The following is a 12900-nucleotide window of genomic DNA, read 5'->3' as shown; positions in this document are numbered from 1 at the left end:
CTACCTGACAAAAATGAATAGCATCCAGAATTCTGAGAATAAAAACAATGTGGATGAATTGACAAACCCTTGCAATTTGCAAATATATCCTTAAACAATTTTTTGGTCTTATTTTGCTAATTCATACCTGTAACCCTGAATTGGTACAGTCGCAGTCCCCATTCCAGAATTAATGCCGGGAGCAACTGCAGAAAGATTGTGCGTAAGTGGGGGAATTGCCACACTTGGATTCCTTGTGTGGTCCACGCTGACATTGCTGCAGTCTTTGAAGCTTGTTGAAGGCACTATTTTGTTGTGGCTTGTCCTACTGTCATGGAGACAGCTGGCATTTGAAGCTCTACTGCCTTTTTCAGCTTTTTCTCCATCAATTTTTGAGCCTTTTATTTTAAATAGTTTACAATCCTTAATTTTGGGATCAGCATTGGCACCCTGATCATTAATAAAAATATGAATAAGGTTAATGATCTGAAGAGAATGAAAATTTACCTCTTCTTATAAAGTACTTGTCAACTAGAGCAGAATATCATAAGTATCACCTTTTTGAAACTGTTTTCTTTATTCTTCCTAGGGTATTAAAATTAAAGCTAGATTCTTATTCAGATAGTTATTGGGAAAATACAAAAAGAATGGAAATGCAATTCACACAGCTCCCTCAGACACACACACACACATACACACACATCAGTGGAAAAACTCATGGAAAAGGAATCAAGAATGCCACTTTTGTTCTTACATATTCAGAGTCAGGGAACACAAAACTGATAACTCTTTCTTCTTTTGGTGTACTTGATATAAGTGGATTGGTGGTGGATTTGAATTACCTTATCAAGAACAGATCCTGGGTAGTTTACCAGGAAAAGCAAACCTAAGTTAAGTATCCAAATCTCACTTTTCAAATGCTTTACTTCATATAAATTTCTACAGACAATATTTTTCACTCATAACCTTTAAGAAAGATAAGTGGAGTGAGGGTTGTTTGTTCCATGTGTCTGTGTGTGTATGTGTGCATGAAAACACATATCTAGATGTTCTTGGATGAATGTGATTCAAGCACTGTTGCACAGTCTGGCACATAACAGGTACTCAAAACATGATATGTTAAGTTTTCTAAACAGGTAATATCCATTGAGAAGATACATTTTTACAACTAAACTAAAAGTTAACAATTTGCTCACTGCGCAGAAAACTTTTTTCAAAATCATCATTTTTTCTGAAAATATTTTTTAAAAAGTACATTAAATTTAAAATGTGAAACATGAACATTTACCTGTACCAGAAGTGTTTTTCTTTCTTCACCTAAGTAATCATCTTTTTCTTTTTCCTTCTTTCTGTTTTGGGATTTTTTAGATAAAGAAACATTTCTGGCATCTTTCTGTACTTTTAACTGTAGCTCTTGGGAAAACCTACGTAAAAATATAATAAAATAAAATTGTAAGACATGGATAAACCTACAAAAAAAATGACTTTCAAGATATTTATTTTTTTTAAATTGAATGTTAAACTAGTCTATGTTATTAAAAATGAGAAAAATCCTGGCCTAGATCAGCAGTTTGGAAAGGGTGATGTGTAGATACTTGGGGATCCCTAAGAACCTTCAGAAGGTTCACAAGGTCAACGCTATTATTTTAACAGAAAGATGTTCGTCTTTCTCACCAGGTTAACATGAAAGCAGTGGTGGATAAAACTGCTGACACCTTACCAAGAATAAAAGCAGCAAAACCAAAATGTAGTAGCAGTCATTACTTTCTTGATAACCACACATTCTCAGTTGCTTTTTTTTTTTTAAAAAAAAAGGCAGTCTTGCTTAAGAATGTCTCTGATGAATCAGCAAAAAGATATTAACTTCATTAAAGCCAAACTCTTAAACGCATCCTTTTTTTTATGGTCTGTGTGACAGAATGAGAATATACATAAAGCACCTCTGCTACAAACCAAAACGCTATGGTTGTCTTAAGAAAAATGCTTGCATAATTATTTGTGATACAAACTAAACTAGATATTTTTACTTGAAAGAAAGACTGACAGAAAAACTATGGTTATTAAGACTTTGGGTCTATGGGAAACATTTTCTTTTAACAAATAAACAAAGTGATCTTGTCACTTCAAGGAAAACTGAAATTATTGTGTCAATGATAAAATTCAAAATTTTATGCAAAAATTACAATTCTGTTAAACTTGTATCCATCACTGTGAGCTTAGCAGCTTCCCAAAACTCACAAACTTTCATGAGATAGAATGTAATTTTTGATGCTGTACAAGAAATATATCAATATTTTTAGGATCTGCATAACTCAGCAAACTAATATTTTCCAAATGACTAAAGCATGATATTACAAAAGCATGCATGGGTAAAAGATCCACTAAAAAGTCAAGACAGACAAATGGGTTTTAATTTAACGAAGGAAGAAAAACTCAATGATATAGTTTCAGATTCCACAATGCAACCAGTCTTTAAGAAACTACCACTTAGGCAGGGCGTGGTGGCTCACACCTGTAATCCCAGCACTTTGGGAGGTCGAGGCTGGCTGATCATGAGGTCAGGAGATCGAGACCATCCTGGCTAACAGGGTGAAACCCCATCTCTACTAAAAATACAAAAAATTAGCTGGGCGCGGTGGCAGATGCCTGTAGTCCCAGCTACTCAGGAGGCTGAGGCAGGAGAATGGCGTGAACCCAGGAGGCGGAGCTTGCAGCGAGCCGAGATCGCGCCACTGCACTCCAGCCTGGGCAACAGAGCGAGACTCTGTCTCAAAAAAGAAAAAAAAAAAAGAAACTACCACTGGGCCGGGCGCGGTGGCTCACACCTGTAATCCCAGCACTTTGGGAGGCCCAGGCGGGTGGATCACCTGAGGTTGGGAGTTCAAGACCAGACTGACCAACATAAAGAAACCCCCTCTCTACTAAAAATACAGAATTAGCTGGTTGTGGTGGCACATGCCTGTAATCCCAGCTACTCGGGAGGCTGAGGCAAGAGAATCGCTTGAATCCAGGAGGTAGAGGTTGCAGTGAGCCAAGATCGCACCACTGCACTCCAGCCTAGGCAACAAGAGCAAAACTCCATCTCAAAAAAAAAAAAAAAGAAACTACCACCGTCAAGTTTTGCTGTGGTATCAGAGTTTTGGTATAGAATCAAAGAATACCTACAATTATCTACTTACGTGAGGCCAAAGTTTCTTCATATACTTCCACAAAAACAACATATCACAACTAATTGAGTACAGAAGCAAATAGGAAAACCTAGCTACCTTTTATTAAGCTACATGTTACTGCCACTCATCTTACTATTCTTTGTTTCGTCAGCTGCACTGTTGCCAGCAGCTTGAGCAGCACAGAAGACCATGCCAGCAACTCTGGCACCCACAGGTTTGGCATATCAAGGTCTCCAACACATCAGCAGTGTCAGCAGTATCAAAGGACTTGGTGTGGTATGAGCTTGGCAGCAATAGGAGGTGGCACTTTTGTAACTACATCAGCATCTAAGATGATGGCATCACACAGTTGGTAGCAACATAGAAATCAATGACCTGACTGGTAGATGTCACCACAGGGAGACAGAAAGAAGAGCATAAAATGACTGCTTCATGAAAACCATTTAGTAAATGTAGGAGACCACCCCTAGGAACTGCATTATTGCTAAGGGAATATGGGGGTAGGGTGGTAGATATCTGAGATCCTGCAAAGTAGGTGGGAACAGAAATAAGAGAAGTGCTGTTTGTGACTATTGTGGAAGACTTACTTTAACCCTACGTTGGTATGGCCTGAAAAACATGGGTAAGTACTATACCTCTCAGCAAATCCATCCATTTGAAAGAAATCATGGTGTAGGAGCTCAGCACAGAAGGGTCTTTTGTCAGGGTCAATATGTAAGCATTTCTGAAAAATTAAGAACATTTAGAGTTCATATCAAAGAAAAACTACCTACATTTAAATTTATAAATATAGAAAAAAAAACATCTTTATCGTGAACGATTTTTTTTTTTTAAGACAGGGTCTCACTCGGTCACCCAGGCTAGAGTGCAGTGGTGTGATCACTACTTAACCGCAGCCTGGACCTCTCTAGTGTCAGGTGATCCTTCCGTCTCAGTCTCCTGAGTAGCTGGGACCACGGGTGCGCACCACCACACCCAGCTAATTTTTGTATTTTTTGTAGAGACAGGGTTTCGCCATGTTGCCCAGGCTGGTCTCGAACTCTGGGCTCAAGCTATCCACCCTCCTCAGCTTCCCAAAATGCTGGGATTACCAGCGCCATCCACCACACTTGCCCACCAATGAATTTTACACATCTATAATCAAGGATAAAGAATAAAGCACAAATCTAGACAATGACCATCAATGGTTGCTAGTATCACAAAAAGACCACCAAACATTCAGTGTCTCTATATGGAAATACACAAACCTCCTATGAAGTAGTGTTGCCAAAAAATCAACCTGATTCTGATCAAGCTCTAGCTCTACTGTGAGTTTATAAGAAATACAGGACACGGAGGAACATGTATACTGCATTATGTAGAAAATTCTAAGGACAAACAACTTAGTTTCTTCAACAAATAAATTGCAAGGTTTAAACAAAAAAGAAAGAGATGAAGAGAAGCTTACAAATAAAGTTTTAAAATCATATAGACCAATTGCAATCTATAGTCTTCATTTACATACTAATTCAAACTATGAAATGAAATTTTGTGAAAATTAATGAAACTTTAAACATCAATTAGATATTTTATGATAGTAAGAAATTATTTGGAATTTTTAAAACTTAAGGCTATTACAGAATGGAAAGGAAAGGATTTACCCTGTGCTTATCCCTAGGCTAGATGCTTTACAAAGATTATTTTATTTTATTTTATTGCAAAGTCTTGTTCTGATTCATTAAAACCCCTAACATGCCAGTAAAAATAGAAGGGACTCAATAAGTAGCTTTAAATGAACAAGAAAAGCTCTCTGCATAACTGTGCTACTTATAAGTAAAATAATACGTCTGGGATTTGCTTCAAAATACTCCAAAAAAAGTTGAAGAATGTAGATAAATTAAACAAGATTATCAAAAGGTTGATAATTGTGGAAACTAGATGATAAGTACATGAAGGTTTGTTATACAACTATTCTTTCTATTTTCTTTTCTGTTTGAAATTTTCCATAATAAAATGTTTTAAAAGTTTTATATGATTCTTTAAGGTACGATTAAGGTACACAAGTGGGACAATAGTTTTACCTTTATTCCCTTTATATCTCCTTACAGATAGATCATAAAGCTTGTACCAATTAAAAATATTTGCATCTGTTAGAAGATTATGTAAAAAACTGGAAACATATTATTCTAAGAACTTGTTATAATTAGTTATAAGCCTATTAAACTTCATGAGTTAAAGAATTAAAAAACAAAACAAAATGGGTAAATGTTATAGCCTAGTGTTTTAGAGGTACGTATTTTATCAATACTTTAAACAATCTTAACTGATGAGAAATTTTTGAGCTAAAAATTCCCCAAAAAGGTCAACTTTTAGAGTTGATTCTCACTTGATAGAATGAAAACCTCTCTAACATCTTCCTTAATCAAATACAACAAAAAAGTATTGGCCATTTGTAAACTGCCTGCAGCCAATCCAGTGGCTAAGCAAAAACCCCTTTGACAATATCATACAGATCATGATCCTATGCCCTATCTTTTATGTTTTGTTTTGTTTTTTTGACACGGAGTCTCACTCTGTTGCCCAGGCTGGAGTGCAGTGGTGCAATCTCAGCTCACTGAAACCTCCACCTCCCAGGTTCAAGCAATTCTCTGCCTCAGCTTCCCGAGTAGCTGGCGTTATAGGCACGTGCCACCACGCCCAGCTAATTTTTGTATTTTTAGTAAAGACGGGGTTTCACCATCTTGGCCAGGATGGTCTTGAACTCCTGATCTCATGATCCACCTGCCTCGGCCTCCCAAAGTGCTGGGATTACAGGCATGAGCCACCACGCCCGGCCATCCTATGCCCTACATTTTAATATTTTCCTACTTCCCTATCCTTTATTTATTTATTTATTTAAAGAGAGAGTTTCACTCTGTCGCCCAGGATGGAGTGCAGTGGTGAGATCTCAGCTCACTGTAACCTCTGCCTCCTGGGTTCAAGTGATTCTCCTGTCTCAGCATCCCGAGTAGCTGGGATTACAGACATGTGCCACCATGCCCAGCTAATTTTTTTGTATTTTTAATAGACATGGGGTTTTGCCATGTTGGCCAGGCTGGTCTCCAACTCCTGACTTCAAGCGATCCACCTGCCTTAGCCTCCCAAAGTGCTGGGATTACAGGCGTGAGCCACTATGCCCAGCCCCTTTTTATTTTCTTATCCTACTTTTATTTTCTTTGCCATTTACACAAGGCTTGTATTTTAAATGTTAAACTTAAAATCATACAGTGTTTTTATGTTTTTAATATGTTTTTCAATGAGGATGTTTTCACATTTACAAAATGCTAGGTAACAATAAATTTTTTCTTAATGAGTTTTAAAACAGGTAAAATTTTCAGTACTTTTTCTCTGAAGTTACCCCCATCAAATTATTTAAATTGTTTCTAAATGCACAAAAATTAAAATTATTAGAGGAAATTGTTGACCTAAAAGATCAACTAGAGGCCAGGCGTGGTGGCTCATGCCTGTAATCCCAGCACTTTGGGAGGCCGAGGCAGGCGGATCACGAGGTCAGGAGATTGAGACCATCCTGGCTAACACAGTGAAACCCCGTTTCTACTAAAAATACAAAAAATTAGCCAGGCATGGTGGTGGGCGCCTGTAGTCCCAGCTACTAGGGAGAATGGCGAAGCTTGCAGTGAGCCAAGATCATGCCACTGCACTGCAGCCTGTGTGACAGAGTGAGACTCCATCAAAAAAAAAAAAAAAAAAGATCAACTAGACAAGAAAAACAAAAAAGTCTTGATAGTGCATAAATTCCCTGTCATAAAGTGTAGACAATAAGTATGATTACCTTTGCTAAATCTATCACCACTTTAGAGAGCTTAGGATAGCGTCTTTCAAGAGGTTCTCTTTCCTTGATTTCAGGCAACCTTACTCCAGCAAACACAGGATTTTTATAAAAAAGCTCCTGATGTCTTGGAATTATATTACCTGGAAGTGAAAACAGCACATATCTCTGTTATTATACAACATGATAGAAATGATGAAGAGACAGGTGGTGTGAAGTAGAGGAAATAGTGGAACACAGCTTATGGAGTTTGGGGCTCTCTCAACATGCAAAATTGACCAAAGACAATGCCGTTACTGTGGTGGTATACGGCAGTCTTAAGGAGCGTAGGAAAAGGACAGGTAAAAAATATTTTATAACTTTCCAGATATAAGTACCAGCACTTTGTTTCTAACTAGAAAGCATAAAGTGCTGAATAAAACAATAAAAATATTAAGTCATATGGACAGGATCTAATCTAGATAAATCAGTTCTACCCCTTTAAGAATTTAATATTTGGTCAACTGATTTTGTGCTTATCTTAAAGTCAGATTTGAGCACTTTATCTTTTTTCTCAACTTTCATATCTAGTTGAATGTAAAACATATCTGAAAATTCCACTGTAAGAAACCATTGTACTGCTTATTTAATTTCTAATCTGAAAACTTCAAATCAAATAGTTAAATTACCCCCAGGTATTTTCCCATTATTTCCATTTCTAAGCTCCATCTTCAAACACGAAGTTGATATTTCAACAAACGTAAGATTTTGATAGTCCAGCTTTGAAAATCTGTCAAAAGCACTAATAGCAGAAGTCCAAATCTGTGGCAAGATTAAACCAACCTTGGAAATCTCTGTGTCTCTCCTCTTGAATGTGAAAGTAAGGACAGTAGTCATATTACACCAAATGCTTACTGACTCAAGAATAATAAATGATCATTGCATCCTCTCTACATGTAATTAACTGTATGTAAAAGTACAGAGAAATGCACAATCTCTGCTCTTTTCCTCTCTCTTGAGGGGAAAGGGGAGGTGAGCGTGATTAAGAACATGCATCAGGGCCGGGCACGGTGGCTCATGCCTGTAATCCCAGCACTCTGGGAGGCCGAGGCAGGAGAATCACTTGAACCTGGGAGTCGGAGGTTGCAGTAAGCCAAGAGTGCCACTGCACCCCAGCCTGGTGACAGAACGACACTCCGTCTCAAAGAAAAAAAAAAAGAATATGCATCAGATAGACCAATGCCAGACTGAAGGAAAAAATAAATTAAAACACACACACGGCTGGGCCCGGTGGCTCATGCCTGTAATCCTAGCACTTTGGGAGGCCAAGGTGGGCAGATCACCTGAAGTCAGGAGTTCGAGTCCAGACTGACCAACATGGAGAAACCCCATCTCTACTAAAAATACAAAATTAGCCAGACACGGTGGCACATGCCTGTAATCCCAGCTACTCGGGAAGCTGAGGCAGGAAAATCGCTTGAACCCAGGAGACAGGGGTTGCAGTGAGCCGAGATTTTGCCATTGCACTCTAGCCTGGGCAAGGAGAGCGAAACTCCATCTCAAAACACACACACACACACACACACACACACACACACACACACACACAAACATAGTTTTCCTATATGCTCCCTACCTTCACTTAAAACATATATAATCGTTAATGCAACAGCTTAAAAAATCACAAACACACAGGCACAAACAAATACGCAGAAAAATCTCTAAAATTTAAAACACAGATGTGTAACCTTACCTAAACACATCATAATATGATATAGCTGATCAATATCAGAATCTCCAGGAAATAGGGGTTCCCCCATGAACATTTCAGTTACCAGACAACCAATGGCCCACACATCAACAGCCCTGAAAGAAAAGCAATGTGGTGTAAAATCTGGCATCCTAATATGCTCCAAAACCCAAAACTTTGTGAGCACTGAGGTGATGCTCAAAGGAAATGTGAACCAGAGCATTTCAGATTTGGCATGCTCCAATGGTACAATGCAAATATCCCGAAATCCAAAAAAAAAAAAACCCATCTGAAATCTGCAACACTTCTGGTCCCAAGCATTTAGGATAAGGAATACTCAACCTATAGTAAGCCTTAAATTACCCATGAAAAGATATTTCCCTATTAAAGTTCTAACTCCCAATTTTGCATAAATGAGCTTTCCAGAAACTTCAATCATGTGACATAAAAGGGAAATGCCTTCTGAAAAGCCAGAACAGTTATTATGTATACTTTATTCTGGAAATAAAACTCTCAGGCTCCATTTAGAGCCTATTCATTCTTTGTTTACGCATAACTCCAGCAAGCTTGACCAATCTATGCTATGCCATCGTACACTGAAAACAGCATACCAGAAAGAGGAGGTGACTGCTAAGGATAAATACAGTAACAATGAAGAGAACTGAGGGCTGATAGGGATAAATTTTTTCTTTTTTTTTTTGAGACAGAATCTCACTCTGTCACCCAGGCTGGAGTGCAGTCATGCAATCTCAGCTCACTGCAACCTCCGCCTCCCAGGTTTAAGCGATTCTCCTGCCCCAGCCTCCCAAGTAGCTGGGATTACAGATGCATGCCACCATGCCTGGCTAATTTTTGTATTTTTAGTAGAGACGGGGTTTCACCATGTTGGTCAGGCTGGTCTTGAACTCCTGACCTCATGATCCTCCTGCCTGGGCCTCCCAAAGTGCTGGGATTACAGGTGTGAGCCACCGCGCCCAGCCTAGGGATAAAAATTTTGAAACTATCTTAAAAATCAGTTACAAGAACTCAAAGAATATGCAAGCATCATTTGGCATAGGAACAACTACCTTAAAATGCATAAGGTTATTGCTGAATTATAAAATGGCACAACAATTATAACATGGTAGCAAAATAAGAACTCAGTAATCAAGAAAATAATAAATAATCTTTAGTGTTCTCTGACAACAGAAATTGTAGAAAATATTTTAGAAAGATTTCAATCAAAAGCAGTAAAAGTTACAATCCTTTCTTCTTTGAAGAATTCCCTTGTGAAGACAATTTATGTTTTAAAAACATTTTACTTAATTATATTTCTGCCTCCACCCTTGCTTACTCCATCTTCCCCATTCCAACAATGTTACATTTAACCAATGTTCACCTCTCTTTACAAGTGATAAATATATCTATTTCTGACCCACTGTATAAAATAGACCACTTAATTTCCGCACCTCTAAAATAAGTAAACTTGTTTCACAGGAATGTTTAAAGGGGAAGCACCAAAAATGATTATAAGTCACTTTACATAGCCCCTGAAACTCAAGCCTTCCTTTCAGTATTAGAGGGATCATTTACTATATCATAAACATATTCCACTATAGCAAGAAGCAAGAGTAAAAATCTACTCCTCCCCATTACCGATGTCTTACTTGCCATACTTGACGTCACCAACCAATAGTTCTGGAGCTCTGTACCATCGGGTTGCCACATAATCAGTATAAACCTCCCCAGGAGCTGCCAATGTTCGTGCAAATCCAAAATCGCACAGCTTGACAACGCCAGACTGGGAGACTAATATATTCTCTGGCTTTATATCTCTGTGTATGATCTAGACAAGAAGCAGAGTGTGATGGATGTTAAATAAAATTAATTATTTTGGGGCAACTGCTATGTGCAGGGCATTGTATTTTGTCCCTATAAAGAATACAAACAAAAGCATAGAAAGTTGCTCCTAGCCTTAAACAACCTAGGACCTAGTTGGGCAAGAAAGAACATTTATACTTGAAATTTTATTTAAACAATCAAAAATATTGGATAAAATATATTTTTCAAATTACTTAATCAACTGTTCAGTTAATGACTGCTCTGAAGACTAAGAGAGTAAAGCTATCATTGAAGCTGGGGCAGTAAGGGAAAATTTTTATGAAAGGAGTAGGCTCTAACATAGGTCTTTAATACTAAGTATGACCTAGATAAATAAAGAGAAAGAAGGTCAACCCACGTGAATGTAACAAGGAGAGCAAGAATGGAAATGGGGATAGTTAAGAGATTGTGGGAAAACTTTTTTTTTTTTTTTTTTTGAGACGGAGTCTTGCTCTGTCACCCAGGATGGAGTGCAGTGGCGCGATCTCGGCTCACTGCAAGCTCCACCTCCCGGTTTCACGCCATTCTCCTGCCTCAGCCTCCCGAGTAGGTGGGACTACTGGCGCCTGCCACCACGCCCAGCTAATTTTTTGTATTTTTAGTAGAGACGGCGTTTCGCCGTGTTAGCCAGGATGGTCTCAATCTCCTGACCTCGTGATCCGCCCGCCTCGGCCTCCCAAAGTGCTGAGATTACAGGCGTGAGCCACCGCGCACGGGCCAAAAACTTTTTTTTTTTTTTAAGACATTGTCTTGCTCTTGTCGCCCGGGCTGGAGTGCAATGGCGCGATTTCGGCTCACTGCAACCTCCGCCTCCTGGGTTCAAGCGATTCTCCTGTCTCAGCCTCCCGAGTAGCTGAGATTACAGGCGCCTGCCACCATGCCCAACTAATTTTTGTACTTTTAGTAGTGACGGGGTTTCACTACTTTATTCTGGAAATAAAACTCTCAGGCTCCATTTAGAGCCTATTCATTCTTTGTTTACGCATAACTCTAGCAAGCTTGACCAATCTATGCTATGCCATCGTACACTGAAAACAGCATACCAGAAAGAGGAGGTTGAGGCCAGGATGGTCTCAACTCCTGACCTCAGGTGATCCACCTGCCTCGGCCTCCCAAAGTGCTGGGATTACAGGCGTGAGCCACCGCGCCTGGCCAGAAAACGTTTCTTTCTAGAGTATAGGTTGTGTGAAGTAGAGGAGGAATATCTCAGCTGACATACTAGGAAGTGTGGCAAGACCCTGGGAACCCATGGAAGTGATAGACAATGTGGTGTTTAAAATTGATGTTGGCCATAAATGAGCTAAATCAGAGAGAAAGACGAGAGGCAGGAAGAAGAGCAGTAGGACCAGTATGAGGTGATAAAGGCCTAACCTAGGTTGGTGCTCAGAGGAATGGGAAGGAGGAAATACAGTTTAGAAATACAATACATCAAAAATCAATAGGCCGCACGCAGTGGCTCACACCTGTAACCCCAGCACTTTGGGAGGCCGAGGCAGGCAGATCACTTGAGGTCAGGAGTTCAAGACCAGCCTGGCCAACATGGTGAAACCTTGTCTCTACTAAAATACAAAAAAATAGCTGGGCGTGCTGGCACGCGCTTGTAATCCCAGCTACTTGAGTGGCTGAGGCAGGAGAATCACTTGAACCCGGGAGATGGAGGTTGCAGTGAGCCGAGATCGCACCACTGTACTCCAGCCTGGGCGACAGAGCGAGACTCCATTTCAAAAAGAAAAAGAAGGAAATAGAATTTAGAAGAGTCGTAGATATTTTGTTTGAACCTGAGAATTTAAAAGAATGGTGGTTTCATTTTCAAAATTAGAAAAGCCTAGAGAAAGTTAGTTTTAATGGAATAATTAGTTTTAATCATTGGACTTTTGGGTGGAATGCTGAGCATCCAAGTATAGACATTCATCAGGCAATTAGAAATGTAAAGAGTAAACAAAAACATCAGTGATTAAAATTTCTAAAGGAGAGACTTTGTAAGAATAAAACAGGATGCTGATATTCAGATAATATTTTAAAATCTGGCCAGGTGCGGTGGCTCACGCCTGTAATCCCAGCACTTTGGGAGGTTGAGGGGGGTGGATCACGAGGTCAGGAGTTTGAGACCAGCCTGGCCAACATGGTGAAACCCCGTCTCTAGTCAAAATACAAAAATTAGCCAGGCGCTGTGGCAGGCACCTGTAATCCCAGCTACCTGGGAGGCTCAGGCAGGAGAATCTCTTGAACCTAGGAGGGGGAAGGTTGCAGTGAGCCGAGATTGCGCCATTGCACTCCAGCCTGGGCGACAGAGACTCCATCTCAAAAAAATATATATATATAATATTATATAGATATATATCCTATATAGGATA

General features: G+C 39.3%; 1 protein-coding gene across 4 annotated transcripts in view; it reads right to left on the bottom strand.

The window, feature by feature from the left end:
* CDKL2 (cyclin dependent kinase like 2) overlaps positions 1 to 12900 on the bottom strand; it is an 87321-nt gene that overhangs the window by 51034 nt on the left and 23387 nt on the right. For all 4 annotated transcript variants that reach the window (XM_058433842.1, XM_058433838.1, XM_032150011.2 and 1 more), the window contains exons 4-9: positions 10333 to 10511; positions 8690 to 8802; positions 6961 to 7100; positions 3785 to 3873; positions 1268 to 1403; positions 128 to 429 (exon numbers count right to left, since the gene is read on the bottom strand). In XM_058433842.1, coding sequence (XP_058289825.1) covers positions 128 to 429; positions 1268 to 1403; positions 3785 to 3873; positions 6961 to 7100; positions 8690 to 8802; positions 10333 to 10511 — 959 coding nt within the window. The remainder of the gene's footprint in view (positions 1 to 127; positions 430 to 1267; positions 1404 to 3784; positions 3874 to 6960; positions 7101 to 8689; positions 8803 to 10332; positions 10512 to 12900) is intronic.

The sequence above is a fragment of the Hylobates moloch genome, unplaced genomic scaffold, assembly GCF_009828535.3.
Source record: "Hylobates moloch isolate HMO894 unplaced genomic scaffold, HMol_V3 SCAFFOLD_2, whole genome shotgun sequence".
In the NCBI taxonomy this organism is placed as follows: Eukaryota; Metazoa; Chordata; class Mammalia; order Primates; family Hylobatidae; genus Hylobates; species Hylobates moloch.
Note: the sequence above shows the minus strand (reverse complement) of the source record. Positions and strands in the feature narration are given on the sequence as shown.